The sequence below is a fragment of the Sinohyriopsis cumingii genome, chromosome 6 (assembly GCF_028554795.1).
Source record: "Sinohyriopsis cumingii isolate HCF-2022 chromosome 6, ASM2855479v2, whole genome shotgun sequence".
Classification (NCBI taxonomy): domain Eukaryota; kingdom Metazoa; phylum Mollusca; class Bivalvia; order Unionida; family Unionidae; genus Sinohyriopsis; species Sinohyriopsis cumingii.
Window position 1 is genome coordinate 94,751,707 of NC_142966.1, and position 26,461 is coordinate 94,778,167.

At 37.5% G+C, this 26,461-nt stretch overlaps 1 protein-coding gene across 1 annotated transcript in view; it reads right to left on the minus strand.

Moving 5' to 3' along the window:
- The window catches only part of LOC149797469 (uncharacterized), a 163,737-nt gene extending 138,610 nt beyond the window's left edge, over positions 1-25,127 (minus strand). Inside the window, exons 1-2 of the mRNA XM_089960764.1 lie at positions 21,360-25,127; positions 17,422-17,602 (exon numbers count right to left, since the gene is read on the minus strand). Of these exons, the coding sequence (XP_089816890.1) occupies positions 17,422-17,602; positions 21,360-25,127 (3,949 nt within the window). The remainder of the gene's footprint in view (positions 1-17,421; positions 17,603-21,359) is intronic.
- Positions 25,128-26,461: the final 1,334 nt, after the last annotated feature.

The following is a 26,461-nucleotide window of genomic DNA, read 5'->3' on the forward strand; positions in this document are numbered from 1 at the left end:
GATGAAAGTAACATAATTAATGCACCAATACTCATGTTAAACCTAGCATGTCAACTGAAGGCAAGATGAAAGTAACATAATTAATGCACCAATACTCATTCTGAACCTGGCATGTCAGTTGGAGACAAGATGAAAGTAACATAATTAATGCACCAATACTCATTCTGAACCTGGCATGTCAGTTGGAGACAAGATGAAAGTAACATAATTAATGCACCAATACTCATTCTGAACCTGGCATGTCAGTTGGAGACAAGATGAAAGTAACATAATTAATGCACCAATACTCATGTTAAACCTAGCATGTCAGTTGGAGACAAGATGAAAGTAACATAATTAATGCACCAATACTCATGTTGAACCTGGCATGTCAGTTGGAGACAAGATGAAAGTAACATAATTAATGCACCAATACTCATGTTAAACCTAGCATGTCAACTGAAGGCAAGATGAAAGTAACATAATTAATGCACCAATACTCATTCTGAACCTGGCATGTCAGTTGGAGACAAGATGAAAGTAACATAATTAATGCACCAATACTCATTCTGAACCTGGCATGTCAGTTGGAGACAAGATGAAAGTAACATAATTAATGCACCAATACTCATGTTAAACCTAGCATGTCAACTGAAGGCAAGATGAAAGTAACATAATTAATGCACCAATACTCATTCTGAACCTGGCATCTCAGTTGGAGACAAGATGAAAGTAATATAATTAATGCACCAATACTCATGTTCAACCTGGCATATCAGTTGGAGACAAGATGAAAGTAATATAATTAATGCACCAATACTCATGTTGAACCTGGCATGTCAGTTGGAGACAAGATGAAAGTAATATAATTAATGCACCAATATTCATGTTGAACCTGGCATGTCAGTTGGAGACAAGATGAAAGTAACATAATTAATGCACCAATACTCATGCTGAACCTGGCATGTCAGTTGGAGACAAGGTGAAAGTAACATAATTAATGCACCAATACTCATGCTGAACCTGGCATGTCAGTTGGAGACAAGATGAAAGTAATATAATTAATGCACCAATACTCATGTTCAACCTGGCATGTCAGTTGGAGACAAGATGAAAGTAACATAATTAATGCACCAATACTCATTCTGAACCTGGCATATCAGTTGGAGACAAGATGAAAGTAATATAATTAATGCACCAATACTCATGTTGAACCTGGCATATCAGTTGGAGACAAGATGAAAGTAACATAATTAATGCACCAATACTCATGTTGAACCTGGCATGTCAGTTGGAGACAAGATGAAAGTAATATAATTAATGCACCAATACTCATGTTCAACCTGGCATGTCAGTTGGAGACAAGATGAAAGTAACATAATTAATGCACCAATACTCATTCTGATCCTGGCATATCAGTTGGAGACAAGATGAAAGTAATATAATTAATGCACCAATACTCATGTTCAACCTAGCATGTCAGTTGGAGACAAGATGAAAGTAACATAATTAATGCACCAATACTCATGTTGAACCTGGCATGTCAGTTGGAGACAAGATGAAAGTAACATAACTAATGCACCAATACTCATTCGAACCTGGCATGTCAGTTGGAGACAAGATGAAAGTAACATAATTAATGCACCAATACTCATTCTGAACCTGGCATATCAGTTGGAGACAAGATGAAAGTAATATCATTAATGCACCAATACTCATGTTCAACCTGGCATGTCAGTTGGAGACAAGATGAAGGTAACATAATTAATGCACCAATACTCATGCTGAACCTGGCATGTCAGTTGGAGACAAGATGAAAGTAATATAATTAATGCACCAATACTCATGTTGAACCTGGCATGTCAGTTGGAGACAAGATGAAAGTAACATAACTAATGCACCAATACTCATTCTGAACCTGGCATACCAGTTGGAGACAAGATGAAAGTAATATAATTAATGCACCAATACTCATCTTGAACCTGGCATGTCAGTTGGAGACAAGATGAAAGTAACATAATTAATGCACCAATACTCATGTTGAACCTGGCATGTCAGTTGGAGACAAGATGAAAGTAACATAATTAATGCACCAATACTCATGTTGAACCTGGCATGTCAGTTGGAGACAAGATGAAAGTAATATAATTAATGCACCAATACTCATGTTGAACCTGGCATGTCAGTTGGAGACAAGATGAAAGTAATATAATTAATGCACCAATACTCATTCTGAACCTGGCATATCAGTTGGAGACAAGATGAAAGTAATATAATTAATGCACCAATACTCATGTTGAACCTGGCATGTCAGTTGGAGACAAGATGAAAGTAACATAATTAATGCACCAATACTCACGTTGAACCTGGCATGTCAGTTGGAGAGAGGATGAAAGTAACATAATTAATGCACCAATACTCATGTTGAACCTGGCATGTCAGTTGGAGACAAGATGAAAGTAACATAATTAATGCACCAATACTCACGTTGAACCTGGCATGTCAGTTGGAGACAAGATGAAAGTAACATAATTAATGCACCAATACTCATCTTGAACCTGGCATGTCAGTTGGAGACAAGATGAAAGTAATATAATTAATGCACCAATACTCATGTTGAACCTGGCATGTCAGTTGGAGACAAGATGAAAGTAACATAATTAATGCACCAATACTCATGTTGAACCTGGCATGTCAGTTGGAGACAAGATTAAAGTAATATAAGTAATGCACCAATACTCATGTTGAACCTGGCATATCAGTTGGAGACAAGATGAAAGTAATATAATTAATGCACCAATACTCATGTTGAACCTAGCATGTCAGTTGGAGACAAGATGAAAGTAACATAATTAATGCACCAATACTCATGTTGAACCTGGCATGTCAGTTGGAGACAAGATGAAAGTAATATAATTAATGCACCAATACTCATGTTGAACCTGGCATATCAGTTGGAGACAAGATGAAAGTAATATAATTAATGCACCAATACTCATGTTGAACCTAGCATGTCAGTTGGAGACAAGATGAAAGTAACATAATTAATGCACCAATACTCATTCTGAACCTGGCATATCAGTTGGAGACAAGATGAAAGTAACATAATTAATGCACCAATACTCACGTTGAACCTGGCATGTCAGTTGGAGACAAGATGAAAGTAACATAATTAATGCACCAATACTCACGTTGAACCTGGCATGTCAGTTGGAGACAAGATGAAAGTAACATAATTAATGCACCAATACTCATGTTGAACCTGGCATGTCAGTTGGAGACAAGATGAAAGTAATATAATTAATGCACCAATACTCATGTTGAACCTGGCATGTCAGTTGGAGACAAGATGAAAGTAACATAATTAATGCACCAATACTCATGTTGAACCTGGCATGTCAGTTGGAGACAAGATGAAAGTAACATAATTAATGCACCAATACTCATGTTGAACCTGGCATGTCAGTTGGAGACAAGATGAAAGTAATATAATTAATGCACCAATACTCATGCTGAACCTGGCATATCAGTTGGAGACAAGATGAAAGTAATATAATTAATGCACCAATACTCATGTTGAACCTGGCATGTCAGTTGGAGACAAGATGAAAGTAATATAATTAATGCACCAATAGTCATGTTGAACCTAGCATGTCAGTTGGAGACAAGATGAAAGTAACATAATTAATGCACCAATACTCATTCTGAACCTGGCATATCAGTTGGAGACAAGATGAAAGTAATATAATTAATGCACCAATACTCATGTTCAACCTGGCATGTCAGTTGGAGACAAGATGAAAGTAACATAATTAATGCACCAATACTCATGCTGAACCTGGCATATCAGTTGGAGACAAGATGAAAGTAATATAATTAATGCACCAATACTCATGTTCAACCTGGCATGTCAGTTGGAGACAAGATGAAAGTAATATAATTAATGCACCAATACTCATGTTCAACCTGGCATATCAGTTGGAGACAAGATGAAGGTAACATAATTAATGCACCAATACTCATGTTGAACCTGGCATGTCAGTTGGAGACAAGATGAAAGTAATATAATTAATGCACCAATACTCATGTTCAACCTGGCATGTCAGTTGGAGACAAGATGAAAGTAACATAATTAATGCACCAATACTCATTCTGAACCTGGCATGTCAGTTGGAGACAAGATGAAAGTAACATAATTAATGCACCAATACTCATTCTGAACCTGGCATGTCAGTTGGAGACAAGATGAAAGTAACATAATTAATGCACCAATACTCATGTTAAACCTAGCATGTCAGTTGGAGACAAGATGAAAGTAACATAATTAATGCACCAATACTCATGTTGAACCTGGCATGTCAGTTGGAGACAAGATGAAAGTAACATAATTAATGCACCAATACTCATGTTAAACCTAGCATGTCAACTGAAGGCAAGATGAAAGTAACATAATTAATGCACCAATACTCATTCTGAACCTGGCATGTCAGTTGGAGACAAGATGAAAGTAACATAATTAATGCACCAATACTCATTCTGAACCTGGCATGTCAGTTGGAGACAAGATGAAAGTAACATAATTAATGCACCAATACTCATTCTGAACCTGGCATGTCAGTTGGAGACAAGATGAAAGTAACATAATTAATGCACCAATACTCATGTTAAACCTAGCATGTCAGTTGGAGACAAGATGAAAGTAACATAATTAATGCACCAATACTCATGTTGAACCTGGCATGTCAGTTGGAGACAAGATGAAAGTAACATAATTAATGCACCAATACTCATGTTAAACCTAGCATGTCAACTGAAGGCAAGATGAAAGTAACATAATTAATGCACCAATACTCATTCTGAACCTGGCATGTCAGTTGGAGACAAGATGAAAGTAACATAATTAATGCACCAATACTCATTCTGAACCTGGCATGTCAGTTGGAGACAAGATGAAAGTAACATAATTAATGCACCAATACTCATGTTAAACCTAGCATGTCAACTGAAGGCAAGATGAAAGTAACATAATTAATGCACCAATACTCATTCTGAACCTGGCATCTCAGTTGGAGACAAGATGAAAGTAATATAATTAATGCACCAATACTCATGTTCAACCTGGCATATCAGTTGGAGACAAGATGAAAGTAATATAATTAATGCACCAATACTCATGTTGAACCTGGCATGTCAGTTGGAGACAAGATGAAAGTAATATAATTAATGCACCAATATTCATGTTGAACCTGGCATGTCAGTTGGAGACAAGATGAAAGTAACATAATTAATGCACCAATACTCATGCTGAACCTGGCATGTCAGTTGGAGACAAGGTGAAAGTAACATAATTAATGCACCAATACTCATGCTGAACCTGGCATGTCAGTTGGAGACAAGATGAAAGTAATATAATTAATGCACCAATACTCATGTTCAACCTGGCATGTCAGTTGGAGACAAGATGAAAGTAACATAATTAATGCACCAATACTCATTCTGAACCTGGCATATCAGTTGGAGACAAGATGAAAGTAATATAATTAATGCACCAATACTCATGTTGAACCTGGCATATCAGTTGGAGACAAGATGAAAGTAACATAATTAATGCACCAATACTCATGTTGAACCTGGCATGTCAGTTGGAGACAAGATGAAAGTAATATAATTAATGCACCAATACTCATGTTCAACCTGGCATGTCAGTTGGAGACAAGATGAAAGTAACATAATTAATGCACCAATACTCATTCTGATCCTGGCATATCAGTTGGAGACAAGATGAAAGTAATATAATTAATGCACCAATACTCATGTTCAACCTAGCATGTCAGTTGGAGACAAGATGAAAGTAACATAATTAATGCACCAATACTCATGTTGAACCTGGCATGTCAGTTGGAGACAAGATGAAAGTAACATAACTAATGCACCAATACTCATTCGAACCTGGCATGTCAGTTGGAGACAAGATGAAAGTAACATAATTAATGCACCAATACTCATTCTGAACCTGGCATATCAGTTGGAGACAAGATGAAAGTAATATCATTAATGCACCAATACTCATGTTCAACCTGGCATGTCAGTTGGAGACAAGATGAAGGTAACATAATTAATGCACCAATACTCATGCTGAACCTGGCATGTCAGTTGGAGACAAGATGAAAGTAATATAATTAATGCACCAATACTCATGTTGAACCTGGCATGTCAGTTGGAGACAAGATGAAAGTAACATAATTAATGCACCAATACTCATTCTGAACCTGGCATACCAGTTGGAGACAAGATGAAAGTAATATAATTAATGCACCAATACTCATCTTGAACCTGGCATGTCAGTTGGAGACAAGATGAAAGTAACATAATTAATGCACCAATACTCATGTTGAACCTGGCATGTCAGTTGGAGACAAGATGAAAGTAACATAATTAATGCACCAATACTCATGTTGAACCTGGCATGTCAGTTGGAGACAAGATGAAAGTAATATAATTAATGCACCAATACTCATGTTGAACCTGGCATGTCAGTTGGAGACAAGATGAAAGTAATATAATTAATGCACCAATACTCATTCTGAACCTGGCATATCAGTTGGAGACAAGATGAAAGTAATATAATTAATGCACCAATACTCATGTTGAACCTGGCATGTCAGTTGGAGACAAGATGAAAGTAACATAATTAATGCACCAATACTCACGTTGAACCTGGCATGTCAGTTGGAGAGAGGATGAAAGTAACATAATTAATGCACCAATACTCATGTTGAACCTGGCATGTCAGTTGGAGACAAGATGAAAGTAACATAATTAATGCACCAATACTCACGTTGAACGTGGCATGTCAGTTGGAGACAAGATGAAAGTAACATAATTAATGCACCAATACTCATCTTGAACCTGGCATGTCAGTTGGAGACAAGATGAAAGTAATATAATTAATGCACCAATACTCATGTTGAACCTGGCATGTCAGTTGGAGACAAGATGAAAGTAACATAATTAATGCACCAATACTCATGTTGAACCTGGCATGTCAGTTGGAGACAAGATGAAAGTAACATAATTATTGCACCAATACTCATGTTGAACCTGGCATGTCAGTTGGAGACAAGATGAAAGTAATATAATTAATGCACCAATACTCATGCTGAACCTGGCATATCAGTTGGAGACAAGATGAAAGTAATATAATTAATGCACCAATACTCATGTTGAACCTGGCATGTCAGTTGGAGACAAGATGAAAGTAATATAATTAATGCACCAATACTCATGTTGAACCTAGCATGTCAGTTGGAGACAAGATGAAAGTAACATAATTAATGCACCAATACTCATTCTGAACCTGGCATATCAGTTGGAGACAAGATGAAAGTAATATAATTAATGCACCAATACTCATGTTCAACCTGGCATGTCAGTTGGAGACAAGATGAAAGTAACATAATTAATGCACCAATACTCATTCTGAACCTGGCATATCAGTTGGAGACAAGATGAAAGTAATATAATTAATGCACCAATACTCATGTTCAACCTGGCATGTCAGTTGGAGACAAGATGAAGGTAACATAATTAATGCACCAATACTCATGCTGAACCTGGCATATCAGTTGGAGACAAGATGAAAGTAATATAATTAATGCACCAATACTCATGTTCAACCTGGCATGTCAGTTGGAGACAAGATGAAAGTAATATAATTAATGCACCAATACTCATGTTCAACCTGGCATATCAGTTGGAGACAAGATGAAGGTAACATAATTAATGCACCAATACTCATGTTGAACCTGGCATGTCAGTTGGAGACAAGATGAAAGTAACATAATTAATGCACCAATACTCATGCTGAACCTAGCATGTCAGTTGGAGACAAGATGAAGGTAACATAATTAATGCACCAATACTCATTCTGAACCTGGCATATCAGTTGGAGACAAGATGAAAGTAACATAATTAATGCACCAATACTCATGTTGAACCTGGCATGTCAGTTGGAGACAAGATGAAAGCAATATAATTAATGCACCAATACTCATGTTCAACCTGGCATGTCAGTTGGAGACAAGATGAAAGTAACATAATTAATGCACCAATACTCATGTTGAACCTGGCATGTCAGTTGGAGACAAGATGAAAGTAATATAATTAATGCACCAATACTCATGTTGAACCTGGCATATCAGTTGGAGACAAGATGAAAGTAATATAATTAATGCACCAATACTCATGTTGAACCTAGCATGTCAGTTGGAGACAAGATGAAAGTAACATAATTAATGCACCAATACTCATGTTGAACCTGGCATGTCAGTTGGAGACAAGATGAAAGTAATATAATTAATGCACCAATACTCATGTTGAACCTGGCATATCAGTTGGAGACAAGATGAAAGTAATATAATTAATGCACCAATACTCATGTTCAACCTGGCATGTCAGTTGGAGACAAGATGAAAGTAACATAATTAATGCACCAATACTCATTCTGAACCTGGCATGTCAGTTGGAGACAAGATGAAAGTAACATAATTAATGCACCAATACTCATTCTGAACCTGGCATGTCAGTTGGAGACAAGATGAAAGTAACATAATTAATGCACCAATACTCATGTTAAACCTAGCATGTCAGTTGGAGACAAGATGAAAGTAACATAATTAATGCACCAATACTCATGTTGAACCTGGCATGTCAGTTGGAGACAAGATGAAAGTAACATAATTAATGCACCAATACTCATGTTGAACCTGGCATGTCAGTTGGAGACAAGATGAAAGTAACATAATTAATGCACCAATACTCATTCTGAACCTGGCATGTCAGTTGGAGACAAGATGAAAGTAACATAATTAATGCACCAATACTCATGTTAAACCTAGCATGTCAACTGAAGGCAAGATGAAAGTAACATAATTAATGCACCAATACTCATTCTGAACCTGGCATGTCAGTTGGAGACAAGATGAAAGTAACATAATTAATGCACCAATACTCATTCTGAACCTGGCATGTCAGTTGGAGACAAGATGAAAGTAACATACTTAATGCACCAATACTCATGTTAAACCTAGCATGTCAACTGAAGGCAAGATGAAAGTAACATAATTAATGCACCAATCCTCATTCTGAACCTGGCATGTCAGTTGGAGACAAGATGAAAGTAATATAATTAATGCACGAATACTCATGTTCAACCTGGCATATCAGTTGGAGACAAGATGAAAGTAATATAATTAATGCACCAATACTCATGTTGAACCTGGCATGTCAGTTGGAGACAAGATGAAAGTAATATAATTAATGCACCAATATTCATGTTGAACCTGGCATGTCAGTTGGAGACAAGATGAAAGTAACATAATTAATGCACCAATACTCATGCTGAACCTGGCATGTCAGTTGGAGACAAGGTGAAAGTAACATAATTAATGCACCAATACTCATGCTGAACCTGGCATGTCAGTTGGAGACAAGATGAAAGTAATATAATTAATGCACCAATACTCATGTTCAACCTGGCATGTCAGTTGGAGACAAGATGAAAGTAACATAATTAATGCACCAATACTCATTCTGAACCTGGCATATCAGTTGGAGACAAGATGAAAGTAATATAATTAATGCACCAATACTCATGTTGAACCTGGCATATCAGTTGGAGACAAGATGAAAGTGACATAATTAATGCACCAATACTCATGTTGAACCTGGCATGTCAGTTGGAGACAAGATGAAAGTAATATAATTAATGCACCAATACTCATGTTCAACCTGGCATGTCAGTTGGAGACAAGATGAAAGTAACATAATTAATGCACCAATACTCATTCTGATCCTGGCATATCAGTTGGAGACAAGATGAAAGTAATATAATTAATGCACCAATACTCATGTTCAACCTAGCATGTCAGTTGGAGACAAGATGAAAGTAACATAATTAATGCACCAATACTCATGTTGAACCTGGCATGTCAGTTGGAGACAAGATGAAAGTAACATAACTAATGCACCAATACTCATTCTGAACCTGGCATGTCAGTTGGAGACAAGATGAAAGTAACATAATTAATGCACCAATACTCATTCTGAACCTGGCATATCAGTTGGAGACAAGATGAAAGTAATATAATTAATGCACCAATACTCATGTTCAACCTGGCATGTCAGTTGGAGACAAGATGAAGGTAACATAATTAATGCACCAATACTCATGCTGAACCTGGCATGTCAGTTGGAGACAAGATGAAAGTAATATAATTAATGCACCAATACTCATGTTGAACCTGGCATGTCAGTTGGAGACAAGATGAAAGTAACATAATTAATGCACCAATACTCATTCTGAACCTGGCATACCAGTTGGAGACAAGATGAAAGTAATATAATTAATGCACCAATACTCATCTTGAACCTGGCATGTCAGTTGGAGACAAGATGAAAGTAACATAATTAATGCACCAATACTCATGTTGAACCTGGCATGTCAGTTGGAGACAAGATGAAAGTAACATAATTAATGCACCAATACTCATTCTGAACCTGGCATGTCAGTTGGAGACAAGATGAAAGTAACATAATTAATGCACCAATACTCATTCTGAACCTGGCATATCAGTTGGAGACAAGATGAAAGTAATATAATTAATGCACCAATACTCATGTTCAACCTGGCATGTCAGTTGGAGACAAGATGAAGGTAACATAATTAATGCACCAATACTCATGCTGAACCTGGCATGTCAGTTGGAGACAAGATGAAAGTAATATAATTAATGCACCAATACTCATGTTGAACCTGGCATGTCAGTTGGAGACAAGATGAAAGTAACATAATTAATGCACCAATACTCATGTTGAACCTGGCATGTCAGTTGGAGACAAGATGAAAGTAATATAATGCACCAATACTCATGTTGAACCTGGCATGTCAGTTGGAGACAAGATGAAAGTAATATAATTAATGCACCAATACTCATTCTGAACCTGGCATATCAGTTGGAGACAAGATGAAAGTAATATAATTAATGCACCAATACTCATGTTGAACCTGGCATGTCAGTTGGAAACAAGATGAAAGTAACATAATTAATGCACCAATACTCACGTTGAACCTGGCATGTCAGTTGGAGACAAGATGAAAGTAACATAATTAATGCACCAATACTCATGTTGAACCTGGCATGTCAGTTGGAGACAAGATGAAAGTAACATAATTAATGCACCAATACTCACGTTGAACCTGGCATGTCAGTTGGAGACAAGATGAAAGTAACATAATTAATGCACCAATACTCATGCTGAACCTGGCATGTCAGTTGGAGACAAGATGAAAGTAATATAATTAATGCACCAATACTCATGTTGAACCTGGCATGTCAGTTGGAGACAAGATGAAAGTAACATAATTAATGCACCAATACTCACGTTGAACCTGGCATGTCAGTTGGAGACAAGATGAAAGTAACATAATTAATGCACCAATACTCATGTTGAACCTGGCATGTCAGTTGGAGACAAGATGAAAGTAATATAATTAATGCACCAATACTCATGTTGAACCTGGCATGTCAGTTGGAGACAAGATGAAAGTAACATAATTAATGCACCAATACTCATTCTGAACCTGGCATGTCAGTTGGAGACAAGATGAAAGTAATATAATTAATGCACCAATACTCATGTTGAACCTAGCATGTCAGTTGGAGACAAGATGAAAGTAACATAATTAATGCACCAATACTCATTCTGAACCTGGCATATCAGTTGGAGACAAGATGAAAGTAATATAATTAATGCACCAATACTCATGTTCAACCTGGCATGTCAGTTGGAGACAAGATGAAGGTAACATAATTAATGCACCAATACTCATGCTGAACCGGCATATCAGTTGGAGACAAGATGAAAGTAATATAATTAATGCACCAATACTCATGTTCAAACTGGCATGTCAGTTGGAGACAAGATGAAAGTAATATAATTAATGCACCAATACTCATGTTCAACCTGGCATATCAGTTGGAGACAAGATGAAGGTAACATAATTAATGCACCAATACTCATGTTGAACCTGGCATGTCAGTTGGAGACAAGATGAAAGTAACATAATTAATGCACCAATACTCATGCTGAACCTAGCATGTCAGTTGGAGACAAGATGAAGGTAACATAATTAATGCACCAATACTCATTCTGAACCTGGCATATCAGTTGGAGACAAGATGAAAGTAACATAATTAATGCACCAATACTCATGTTGAACCTGGCATGTCAGTTGGAGACAAGATTAAAGTAATATAAGTAATGCACCAATACTCATGTTGAACCTGGCATATCAGTTGGAGACAAGATGAAAGTAATATAATTAATGCACCAATACTCATGTTGAACCTAGCATGTCAGTTGGAGACAAGATGAAAGTAACATAATTAATGCACCAATACTCATGTTGAACCTGGCATGTCAGTTGGAGACAAGATGAAAGTAATATAATTAATGCACCAATACTCATGTTGAACCTGGCATATCAGTTGGATACAAGATGAAAGTAATATAATTAATGCACCAATACTCATGTTGAACCTAGCATGTCAGTTGGAGACAAGATGAAAGTAACATAATTAATGCACCAATACTCATTCTGAACCTGGCATATCAGTTGGAGACAAGATGAAAGTAACATAATTAATGCACCAATACTCATGTTGAACCTGGCATGTCAGTTGGAGACAAGATGAAAGTAATATAATTAATGCACCAATACTCATGTTCAACCTGGCATGTCAGTTGGAGACAAGATGAAAGTAACATAATTAATGCACCAATACTCATGTTGAACCTGGCATGTCAGTTGGAGACAAGATGAAAGTAACATAATTAATGCACCAATACTCATGTTGAACATGGCATGTCAGTTGGAGACAAGATGAAAGTAATATAATTAATGCACCAATACTCATGTTGAACCTGGCATGTCAGTTGGAGACAAGATGAAAGTAATATAATTAATGCACCAATACTCATGCTGAACCTGGCATGTCAGTTGGAGACAAGATGAAAGTAACATAATTAATGCACCAATACTCATGTTGAACCTAGCATGTCAGTTGGAGACAAGATGAAAGTAACATAATTAATGCACCAATACTCATTCTGAACCTGGCATATCAGTTGGAGACAAGATGAAAGTAATATAATTAATGCACCAATACTCATGTTCAACCTGGCATGTCAGTTGGAGACAAGATGAAGGTAACATAATTAATGCACCAATACTCATGCTGAACCTGGCATATCAGTTGCAGACAAGATGAAAGTAATATAATTAATGCACCAATACTCATGTTCAACCTGGCATGTCAGTTGGAGACAAGATGAAAGTAATATAATTAATGCACCAATACTCATGTTGAACCTAGCATGTCAGTTGGAGACAAGATGAAGGTAACATAATTAATGCACCAATACTCATTCTGAACCTGGCATATCAGTTGGAGACAAGATGAAAGTAACATAATTAATGCACCAATACTCATGTTGAACCTGGCATGTCAGTTGGAGACAAGATGAAAGTAATATAATTAATGCACCAATACTCATGTTGAACCTGGCATATCAGTTGGAGACAAGATGAAAATAATATAATTAATGCACCAATACTCATGTTGAACCTAGCATGTCAGTTGGAGACAAGATGAAAGTAACATAATTAATGCACCAATACTCATTCTGAACCTGGCATATCAGTTGGAGACAAGATGAAAGTAACATAATTAATGCACCAATACTCATGTTGAACCTGGCATGTCAGTTGGAGACAAGATGAAAGTAATATAATTAATGCACCAATACTCATGTTCAACCTGGCATGTCAGTTGGAGACAAGATGAAAGTAACATAATTAATGCACCAATACTCATTCTGAACCTGGCATATCAGTTGGAGACAAGATGAAAGTAATATAATTAATGCACCAATACTCATGTTCAACCTGGCATGTCAGTTGGAGACAAGATGAAGGTAACATAATTAATGCACCAATACTCATGCTGAACCTGGCATGTCAGTTGGAGACAAGATGAAAGTAACATAATTAATGCACCAATACTCATTCTGAACCTGGCATGTCAGTTGGAGACAAGATGAAAGTAACATAATTAATGCACCAATACTCATGTTGAACCTGGCATATCAGTTGGAGACAAGATGAAGGTAACATAATTAATGCACCAATACTCATGTTGAACCTGGCATGTCAGTTGGAGACAAGATGAAAGTAACATAATTAATGCACCAATACTCATGCTGAACCTAGCATGTCAGTTGGAGACAAGATGAAGGTAACATAATTAATGCACCAATACTCATTCTGAACCTGGCATATCAGTTGGAGACAAGATGAAAGTAACATAATTAATGCACCAATACTCATGTTGAACCTGGCATGTCAGTTGGAGACAAGATGAAAGTAATATAATTAATGCACCAATACTCATGTTGAACCTGGCATATCAGTTGGAGACAAGATGAAAGTAATATAATTAATGCACCAATACTCATGTTGAACCTAGCATGTCAGTTGGAGACAAGATGAAAGTAACATAATTAATGCACCAATACTCATGTTGAACCTGGCATGTCAGTTGGAGACAAGATGAAAGTAATATAATTAATGCACCAATACTCATGTTGAACCTGGCATATCAGTTGGAGACAAGATGAAAGTAATATAATTAATGCACCAATACTCATGTTGAACCTAGCATGTCAGTTGGAGACAAGATGAAAGTAACATAATTAATGCACCAATACTCATTCTGAACCTGGCATATCAGTTGGAGACAAGATGAAAGTAACATAATTAATGCACCAATACTCATGTTGAACCTGGCATGTCAGTTGGAGACAAGATGAAAGTAATATAATTAATGCACCAATACTCATGTTCAACCTGGCATGTCAGTTGGAGACAAGATGAAAGTAACATAATTAATGCACCAATACTCATGTTGAACCTGGCATGTCAGTTGTAGACAAGATGAAAGTAACATAATTAATGCACCAATACTCATGTTGAACATGGCATGTCAGTTGGAGACAAGATGAAAGTAATATAATTAATGCACCAATACTCATGTTGAACCTGGCATGTCAGTTGGAGACAAGATGAAAGTAATATAATTAATGCACCAATACTCATGCTGAACCTGGCATGTCAGTTGGAGACAAGATGAAAGTAACATAATTAATGCACCAATACTCATGTTGAACCTAGCATGTCAGTTGGAGACAAGATGAAAGTAACATAATTAATGCACCAATACTCATTCTGAACCTGGCATATCAGTTGGAGACAAGATGAAAGTAATATAATTAATGCACCAATACTCATGTTCAACCTGGCATGTCAGTTGGAGACAAGATGAAGGTAACATAATTAATGCACCAATACTCATGCTGAACCTGGCATATCAGTTGGAGACAAGATGAAAGTAATATAATTAATGCACCAATACTCATGTTCAACCTGGCATGTCAGTTGGAGACAAGATGAAAGTAATATAATTAATGCACCAATACTCATGTTGAACCTAGCATGTCAGTTGGAGACAAGATGAAGGTAACATAATTAATGCACCAATACTCATTCTGAACCTGGCATATCAGTTGGAGACAAGATGAAAGTAACATAATTAATGCACCAATACTCATGTTGAACCTGGCATGTCAGTTGGAGACAAGATGAAAGTAATATAATTAATGCACCAATACTCATGTTGAACCTGGCATATCAGTTGGAGACAAGATGAAAATAATATAATTAATGCACCAATACTCATGTTGAACCTAGCATGTCAGTTGGAGACAAGATGAAAGTAACATAATTAATGCACCAATACTCATTCTGAACCTGGCATATCAGTTGGAGACAAGATGAAAGTAACATAATTAATGCACCAATACTCATGTTGAACCTGGCATGTCAGTTGGAGACAAGATGAAAGTAATATAATTAATGCACCAATACTCATGTTGAACCTGGCATGTCAGTTGGAGACAAGATGAAAGTAACATAATTAATGCACCAATACTCATTCTGAACCTGGCATATCAGTTGGAGACAAGATGAAAGTAATATAATTAATGCACCAATACTCATGTTCAACCTGGCATGTCAGTTGGAGACAAGATGAAGGTAACATAATTAATGCACCAATACTCATGCTGAACCTGGCATGTCAGTTGGAGACAAGATGAAAGTAACATAATTAATGCACCAATACTCATTCTGAACCTGGCATGTCAGTTGGAGACAAGATGAAAGTAACATAATTAATGCACCAATACTCATGTTGAACCTGGCATATCAGTTGGAGACAAGATGAAAGTAACATAATTAATGCACCATTACTCATGTTCAACCTAGTATGTCAGTTGGAGACAAGATGAAAGTAACATAATTAATGCACCATTACTCATGTTCAACCTGGCATGTCAACTGGAGACAAGATGAAAGTAACATTATTAATGCAACAATACTCACAGACCTGCCAACCCTGAAAAGTTCATCTCAGTAAGTCAGTTGATTTTTTTCTCCATAATTTTGACCAGTCTTCAGTAGGATGTAACAAATTATCATGAACTGCTATTGTAAAGCTGGAAAATGTAATTAAAAGTTCGGTATACTCATGTTGAACATGGCATGTCAGTTGGAGACAAGATGAAAGTAATATAATTAATGCACCAATACTCATGCTGAACCTGGCATATCAGTTGGAGACAAGATGAAAGTAACATAATTAATGCACCAATACTCATTCTGAACCTGGCATGTCAGTTGGAGACAAGATGAAATTAATATAATTAATGCACCAATACTCATGTTCAACCTGGCATATCAGTTGGAGACAAGATGAAAGTAACATAATTAATGCACCATTACTCATGTTCAACCTAGTATGTCAGTTGGAGACAAGATGAAAGTAACATAATTAATGCACCATTACTCATGTTCAACCTGGCATGTCAACTGGAGACAAGATGAAAGTAACATTATTAATGCAACAATACTCACAGACCTGCCAACCCTGAAAAGTTCATCTCAGTAAGTCAGTTGATTTTTTTCTCCATAATTTTGACCAGTCTTCAGTAGGATGTAACAAATTATCATGAACTGCTATTGTAAAGCTGGAAAATGTAATTAAAAGTTCGGTATACTCATGTTGAACATGGCATGTCAATTGGAGACAAGATGAAAGTAACAAAATGAATGCAACAATACTGCACATTTAAACATCAAGAGGGACAGATGGTTATCTAAGAGAGGCACTTTTTATGTTCATAAAATTGTCAAACTTGACAAGTTCCTATTATGTGTACTTGTGTGGTCTGTATTTGTTCTAAAATCCTCTAACACTGAAATACCTTTTGAGTGAGAAGACTTCTTTGCAAGCTGTTGAAACAGAATATCACTGATTCTATGTCTGTGGGCTGCTGAGGCAAGGTGGCGCTCAAAAACAGGCTTTGAAATAAACTTGCGATCACAAGGACCACATGGATAAGTCTGCTGCACATGGGTTTGTAGATGGTGTTCCCACTTGAACTTCTGTAATTGGAAAGAGCATCAATTTCATCAGATGATATCCATAAATTTTAACTATACTTCTTGATAAACAACGTACCTGAGCTCTGCCTATTTAGAGATAATTTCTTTTACAGGTTTTCCATAAACAAGCAAAGCTGAATTTAAACTCTTTCCAGGAAGGTCAGTTAAGATTATCCTTTATTCAGAAGTATTTTTAGACATTCTTGATATGCCAGTCTGGGAGGGGCCCCAAGTGGCCTAGTGGTCTAAAGCGCTCTACGTTACAGATCACTGCCATCTCACCTCTGTCTGCATGGGTTCAAGTCTTGGATTCAGCCAATGTGGGTATGTGAGAAAGCTTGCCAGTAGCTTCTGGTAGGTTGGTGGTTCTTTCCGGGGTTTTCCCGGGTTCTTCCTCCACCATTAATACTGGCCGCCACGTATAGCCTATCGTGTGCTGAAAAATGGTGTTAAACCCTACAACAACAACAACAACCAATCTGGGAAAGTACACACATTGTATCTGATGTCAAACAGCAAGAAATATATTCAAGATTTACCTGAGAAAAATAATGCTTTATACATTCAATGAAAAAAAAATCCCTTTAAATGTTTATACAAATGAACTAAACCATGCAGTAAGTATTTTCATTTAAAAAATTCACATTTGACACTTTGTGAGATCAGTGTCCTTGACATGTGGTAAAAATAGATATTTGGGACATATCAACATCCCTGATTTTCATAGGAATGTCTTGAAAAAACATACAGAAAATATATGTGTATGCATATACATGTACATATATGTATGTATGTATATATGTATGTATGTATGTATGTCTTGGTGCATGTAGGTATGGAAATCAAAAGCCACTTACATAAAGTAAGAGCTTTGTACATATTATTTTTGGAGAAAACAGAACTTTTTCATACATGATTACAAAGTTCATCACATATGCATATGCAAATTTGCAATCATAGTCACCCTGCTGCTTGCTTTTAGTCTGCTAGAGTACCTATCAATTAGCCTGTAGACTGAATGAACATTAATGCCCCTTGGTTGTTGAGTATATGTGTGTGTGTGTGTGATTAGACAGACATGATGTTCCACTCAGTCACATTATCCTGACACCAGGCCGATCAGTCCTAACACTAACCTATTAATGCTGAACGCCTAGCGAGGCAGTTGTTAGTACCATTTTTGTAAGTCTTTGGTATAACTTGACCAGGGTTTGAACCCACGACCTCCTGCTTCTGAGGCGGACACTCTAACCACTAGGCCACCAGAGTGGTCCTTAGTATATCATGATTCTGTCATACTGCTATCTCTTCAACATGGGTGGCCATATGATGGCTTAATTTTTTGTGATGAGGACTGTACAATGAAAGATCATCGGCTACTGAAAAGCAGGAATATACTTACAATGGTCAGGTGATGTTGTTGTTGTTGTTGTTGTTGTTGTGGGGTTTAACGCCATTTTGCAGCACATGATAGGCTATACATGGCGGCCAGTATTAATGGTGGAGGAAGAACCAGAGAAAACCCCGGAAAGAACCACCGACCCACGAGAAGCTACTGGCAAGCTTTCTCACATACCCACATTGGCTGAATCTTAGACTCGAACCGCCGCAGACAGAGGTGAGATGGCAGTGATCCGTAACGAAGAGCGCCTTAGACCACTCGGCCACTCGGGGCCCCCAATGGTCAGGTGACTGGTGAAAACAATTTCAAAACTACAAATAAAGATATGTAGGACACCTGGGTTGTTATGGGCGTACTATACAGTGGGAATGTATCACGGTATTTAATCATTCTCAAATATGACACGTTATCCAGATTATTGCAATGGTTACAAAAAAATTAAAACACCTGCCTGAAGGAAAGCAGATGTGTTCCCTTCCATCTGCAAGGGTGGTATACCACCCCTGGTATCTAAGAAAGCCTGCCAGTAGCTTTCTGTGGGACTGTGGTTCTTCCCTCAGTTTTCCCATCTGAGAAAGCCTGCCAGTAGCTTCCTGTGGGACTGTGGTTCTTCCCTCAGTTTTCCCTCTACTAAATATACTTGCTGCCATGTATAGTCTATTCTGTACTGAGAAATGTTACACCCCAAAACCACAACTTGCTGAGTAAGAACAAAACTCACAATGAACATCTTGTGATGTGATCAACATGGGCAAGACTACATGACCATCAGCTGATACTCTAGGGGACACAAGTGCATAAAACAAGAGTTCAATCAGGTTCCAAGTGTTGTTGCAAAGACCCAAACATAGAAGTCCATGCAGTTTTTGGATCATTCCATAACCTGCAATGTAGGCACTCAAAATCCTTTGCCTGTTTCCATGGCAAGTTAATTTTTCTTTTACACAGGCAAGCAAATATCCAGATGCAGATAACCAGTCTGAGAAAAGTGAACTTTGATACTACCCATAAAATGTTCATCCAGGGAATACAGGGCAAGTAAAAATCTAAAAATGATTTAGTAAAATGTGAAATTTATGTGCCTTAAGATATGCAGACTAGCCAAAAATGATACATGAAATGCAATGATTCACCACTGTAAATTTCCATGCTTTCCCCTGTACAAGTATATTCCAAAGCCAACACAGCCATCCATCCTATAATCACCTGCACCTCCCTTACAGAATGTCTGGGTTCACAATGCAGAACCAGTCAATATGAAATACATCTTCCTGCCATGGCTGCCCACATTAAAATTTGGGAACAAAATATTTAATTGTTGCAATTGTAATATTTGACATCTCAACCCCAACCAAGAACCTAAGGGGCAGGACCCTAAATGACCAACCTGTTACATGGTCACCACACAGCAACATAAGCTACAATATCTAGTGAAATTTCACCCAATCGGTTAGGAATTGTGTGACCAACCTCTTAAAGATGGTCACCACACAGCAACACAAGCTACATTATCTAGTGAAATTTCACCTGATGGAAATGTGGTAATGGACAGCCAGATGAAGAAAGAACAACATAATATCCAGAACACTTTTAAAAAACTAGGAATGAAGAAAAAAGAAAGGAAAGCCTGCAAAGCTTGGGTTAGCAGCTGACCATCTATCCAAGATAAGTGGTTTCCTCCATGTTGTCCACTTTGCTCCATCTTAGGTGCAATCTAATACCTCCACTGAGGCCACTGGAAATACCTAATACAAAATTTTTTAAAAATCAAAATAATATGATTTTTTTCTAAAAGACCTTTAACAAGGGCTCAGTTGAAAACTGCATCATTTACTACATCAATGCTGCATGGCAAAAATGTTTGCATGCTTTCACTGCACAAAAAAGTTTTTTTTTTATATAAAAAATAACCAACTTCTGTAGCTGTGCTGTAAAATATCACCCCCACCCCACCCATAGTCTCTTTGAGACCATAAAAACATGAGTTTCATAAAACAAGTGGTCTATTTAAAGTCATCACATGAATACAGAAAACTTGCTTGTGCAATAAGAATACAGTCTTAAATGACAGGTCTTTTATTTCAAGCTTTACCATACTTTTAAAACTTGTAGCATTTCAAGCCCAAATTTGTTTTCAGTTGTTTCAAGGTTAAAATGAATGAGAAAGTTTCACACTGGGGCTAAACATTTCATTCCAATGAGTTTTCAGGTCATTGCTGAATGGAGCGATCAAGGATTTTCTGTATAAACTGTGCAAAATTCAAAATTTTACATTTATTTTCCCTCCAAAAGGATGTGTTCAGACCCTATTCCTATTCACCATTAAAATATCCGCCTTGAGTGCAACCAACTAACCTTAGATTGGAAATCTTTCTGGCACTGTGCACAATGGTGTGGGTGAAATTTCTTTATGTGAATCATATGTAGAACCTGCTTGGTCATTTCACCACAATAAACACACTGCTTCAACCTTCTTTCTTTTTTTGATTTTTCAAACTCCTCCCTTGAGAAGACCAGTTTAGTCGTTATTTTTTTCATGGTTTGTTTGTGTGGAGTGCCTCTTGTCTCTTCATTATGCTCACTCACTTGTGTTTTGATTTTTGTTTCACCACCAGCAGTCTTCAACAATGTAATAGTCATTTCGGAATCCTCATCATCATGATGTCCCTTCAATTTCCTTTTGAGATTATTCCCGATATGCTTTTTTCCTTCTTTTCTAAATCGGAGCCATTCTGGATCATCTGCTTTAAAATACCATCTGGATCTTTTGCTCTCGATACTTTCCTCTGCCCCTAAATGTCTTTTCTTTCTGGACTTGCTGAAGAACTTGTCAGAGACCATGTCAGTGTCTTGTTTTGCTATCCTTACCTCACTGACATAATCCCGTAAATTAATATCATCATCAAATGGACAGACCTGGTTTGGCTTCTCTATTCTCTCTTTCAGTTTAGCCACCACGGATAAAGCTTCGTTTCTGCCTTCTGGATTTGGAATTTTTTCCATCTGGTTTTCATGGGATGCCTTTTTTGTCAGATTAATGTAAGCATCTATTTTATATGTCTTGGAACAGTGTTTAAAGGTGCTGGAGCTCTGTGAACCATAGGAACTTTCACCATTCTCTACATTACATGCATCTTCTGTCAGTTTAGCTAATTTGTTCCTTCTTTGTGCACCATATTTAGTTTTATCACCACCTTGTTTCTCTAATCCTGTCTTTTGATATTCATGCATATTCTCAGGAATCTTTATCTGAGGCACTAACTGCTCTGTCTGGCTTTTGATGTCTTTACAAGGATAAGTCTTAACTGAAAAATCTTTAATTAAGCTAGATTCTCTATTTCCCTTATCCTCCTCTGTAGCTATGGCTGCTTTCACCAGATCAGACCCATGGTCATGGTTTAGCTGTTTTTCTTTACCTTTCCGTCTGGTTCCTTTTCTCTTACTCATGCATGGTGCTTTTATTTTCTGGATTATATTTCTTTCTGCCTTTCTAGGGGTTGCCTTCAGCTGCTTCAGAAGTAACCTGGATGATCTTTTTCTTAAAGTTTCAAGCTTGGTCCTAATTAAACCACTTCTATTTCCAGTCACGGTGTCGCTTCGAATGAATTTTTTAGCTTCCAGCAAGAGAACATCAGTAATCCTGACATTTTGCCTAGTATGAGATATGGATTTTTTACTACCCTTTTCAGCAGAATGATTCCTTGTTAATGTGCTGGATTGCTTCTCATTACTCTCTGACCAGTTGCCATATGTTTGGGTTGCATGACGATTTTCTGGTACTGTTTCAATCAGAGTCTTTTCAATTAAGGAGTAATTGCCTTTTTCATGTGTTTTATCCATTTGGGAAAGTATATCTCTGATAAAATCTGCGTGCAACTCCTTTCTCTTTTCACTGTTTTTGTTGTCTTCGTTGATTTCTGTCAGGCAATTATGTGAAAGATTATTCACTTTGTCCAGCAGTATATCTTTTGAAACTGTTTCTGTCTCCAAAGTTCTGTCATTTTCAACCAGGTCTGCAAACTCTGAGGGCTGAGATAGATTTCTGATGTTTCTATCTGAATTATTAAAAGTACTGCCTCTACATAGCTGTGTCATTCCCAATGTTTGACATTTGTCTTCATTAATCAATGTAATGGCTTTTGATGAAGAGACCAAAATGTTACCTCTAATGTCTTTATGATTCTTTTTACTTGGAGTTGATTGCCTCTGAAAAATATGCGCAGCATCCCCTTCCCAGACCAAATCTGCAGTCGGATGGTACATAATTTCATCCAGACTTAAACTATTATCAAGAGAAAAGTCATGGGCTGGGAAAAGGTGAATACTTTTCTCAGTTCCTGAAGAATTCTGTTCAAGACAGTTTGGCTGCAGATAACCAGATACATCAAGGTCATAAATGTCTCCCACATCTCCATAATCTACAGCAGTTTGCTCATTGCACGATTTGGAGGAATTCTGCATCTCAATGGAACTGAAGTCTGAAGAACATGGTTGAACTGGTTGGATATTTAACACTCTATTCATGCACCATGACTGGAGACTTTTTGAAAGACTATCGTCCTTATCTTTATTGAGAGAATGAAATGCTTGGTCAACTGTTCCTATTCCTTCATGCCCTTGACCAGTCTCAGAATTCTCAGGAAATAATGGAACTTGTTCAATGTGATCACTTGATTTATCTACAGGTGGTAATGCATGAGCATCTCTAACACCGGAGTTGTCAACTGATGGCATTGGCTGAGCATTTTGTTCATGTGAATTGTCACATGATGGCACTGGCTGAGCATTTTGTTCATGCAAGTTGTCACATGATGGCATTGGCTGATCATTTTGTTCATGCAAGCTGTCACATGATGGCACTGGCTGAGCATTTTGTTCGTGCAAGTTGTCACATGATGGCGTTGGCTGATCATTTTGTTCATGCAAGCTGTCACATGATGGCACTGGCTGAGCATCATGTGAGTTGTCACATGATAGCATTGGCTGGGTATTTTGTTCATGTGAGTTGTCACATGATGGCATTGGCTGAGCATTTTGTTCATGTGAGTTGTTACATGATGGCATTGGCTGGGCATTTTGTTCATGTGAGTTGTCAACTGATGGCACTGGCTGAACATTTTGTTTATTTGAGTTTTCACATGATGACACATCTTTCTCTCTGGAGATTTTGACAGATGGCACTACCTTAGCATTCATATCAGAGGAGTTCCTTATTGCTTCACGACCACACTTTATGGACTTGTCAGCACATATCACTGATCCAAGATCATCATTAACTGAACTGTCATAATATGGCACATTTTTCTCTGTTGTGGTTGAAACTACTGATGGATGGCAAGAGTTGTACATGGCTGTAACTATTACAGTATCTCTGGGGTCTTCATTAGTGATAAAGACATCTGCTACACTGTACCTGTCCACATCCAAGAACTTTTCTGGGTCCTGTGCAATTTCTCTGTCAATAATCTTGGTCTCTTCTTCATTTAGACTATGTGTGGGTATTCTATCTACAGGAAGTTGGGAAACAGCTGGCACAGGTTGCCAATCACTCCTGGCAGAGATACTGGTAGGTGGAATTTCCGCACACCTCTCAGAAAGATTGACATTGGAGAGCATATCTGTTACATGGAAGTTGATGCTAGAAAGAATTGCAGACGCATCCCTTCTGATGGGATTGTCAATAGAAGGAGCTGACTGAGCATTACTCTTGTTACAGTTTTCATAAAAGGTTGCCTTAATAGTATTCCCTGCAGTGGTCCCATCTGTATCATAGGTGATATTGGATGGAATATTTTCCTTAGTGGAAATGAATGCAGCTGATGCTACAAATACATCCTTTAGAGCAGGTATATGATGGGATGAAACTGTATGTATTTCAGGAAAGTTATCTAGAGGTTGCACAAACTGTACATTACATTCTGCTGTCTGGTGATTTGGCAGCACTACTGGACCACATTTCTTCATGGGGACTTCAACAGATGACAAAGCTTCTGCCTCCCTCTCCAAAGACTTGTCACTATGGAGCATTGTTGGAGGATCAACTTTGTTCAGTTTATCTTTTAACAGTAGTGCTGGAGTCTTGTGCTTGATTGGTTTTACACTGAACTGTGATGCCTGAAACATATCCTCTGCAGGCTCATCACATTCATTGGACTTCTTCCCTGACAGCTTGTCAACAAGCCTCACTGCTGATAGATCTCCATCGGCTGACTTTTCAACATGCTTCATTGTTTGATCAGCATCCTCCCTCCAGCTGCTGATTGGATTCGATCCAGCAAAACCAGCTTGCAAATGTCTTACAAAAAGTTTAATTTCCTTTGGAGTATATACTGCCTTATTAAAGCTTCCACTGCCTTTGTTATGTCTTTTTTCTTGGATACTTTGAGTTTTTTCACATGCAGGCTCTGAAGGGTTTACAGTCTTTCTTGTATCTAAAAAACAATCAGCAGGCTTTTCATCACCTCTGTGTCCTTCCTTTGGTAACTTTCCAATATGCCTTTCATCTGCATATTTTGTTACATGGTAACTTTGGTCTTTCAAAATGAAGACTTGGTCTTTCATACTAGTCTTGACAGCACTTTTCTGACCTTTGTCTGGCAACCTTGAAATATGCTTGTGATCTACATCTTTCAATCCAAGGTAACTATGCTTTTGCTGAATGCTGAGGACTTGATCTTTGTTACCTGTCTTTGCAACCTTTGTCTGTCCTTGCTTTGGTAATCTTGCAATATATTCCTCTTCTACACATGTTATTCCAGGATAACCGTGTCCTTGCAAAACGGAGAGGCCTTGATCTTCTTCCATATAATCATAATCCATAAGTGAACTCCTTGCATATGCTGATGTGGAGTTCCCATTTACATTGGCAGATGATGAATTATTCAAGCTGCTGGACAACAAATTGCTCTGCAATGGTAGGTCCATGAGATGGGCATTTGAGCGAGTTACACATGTTATCTGCCTTAAAGGCTGGATCTCTGTTCTGTCTTGATTCTGCTGTCTACTTGCATCTTCCATGGTACCTGTCGACTCAACTTTCCTTTGTGTATCAAGATATGAACAACCTCTGGGCAGTGAAACTACAACCTTCAGGTTATTTTCTTGAAAGCTAGATTTTTCACTTGTAGACTGTTGGTTGCCAAATCTAGGGCCAATTCTGTCATGTCTTTTTGGCAAAAAGTTCTCTGATGTATGTCCATAAATGTTTTGAACAAGTTTATTGCTCCCTTTCTTTGAATCTACTACCTTGACACTGAGGGAATTACTGTCATTAAAGACTGGAAAATGTCCAGATTTAGTTAAGTGTTCTTTCCTTACTTTGTCAATTTCAATTTTTCCACTGCAATCTTCAATCTCCTGACTTTCATTACCTACACTAGAATCTGACTGTTGCAGAACAGACCCTAAACACGGAACAAAATTATTTGCAAAAAGTCGTCCATGTCTTCTTGGGTCTC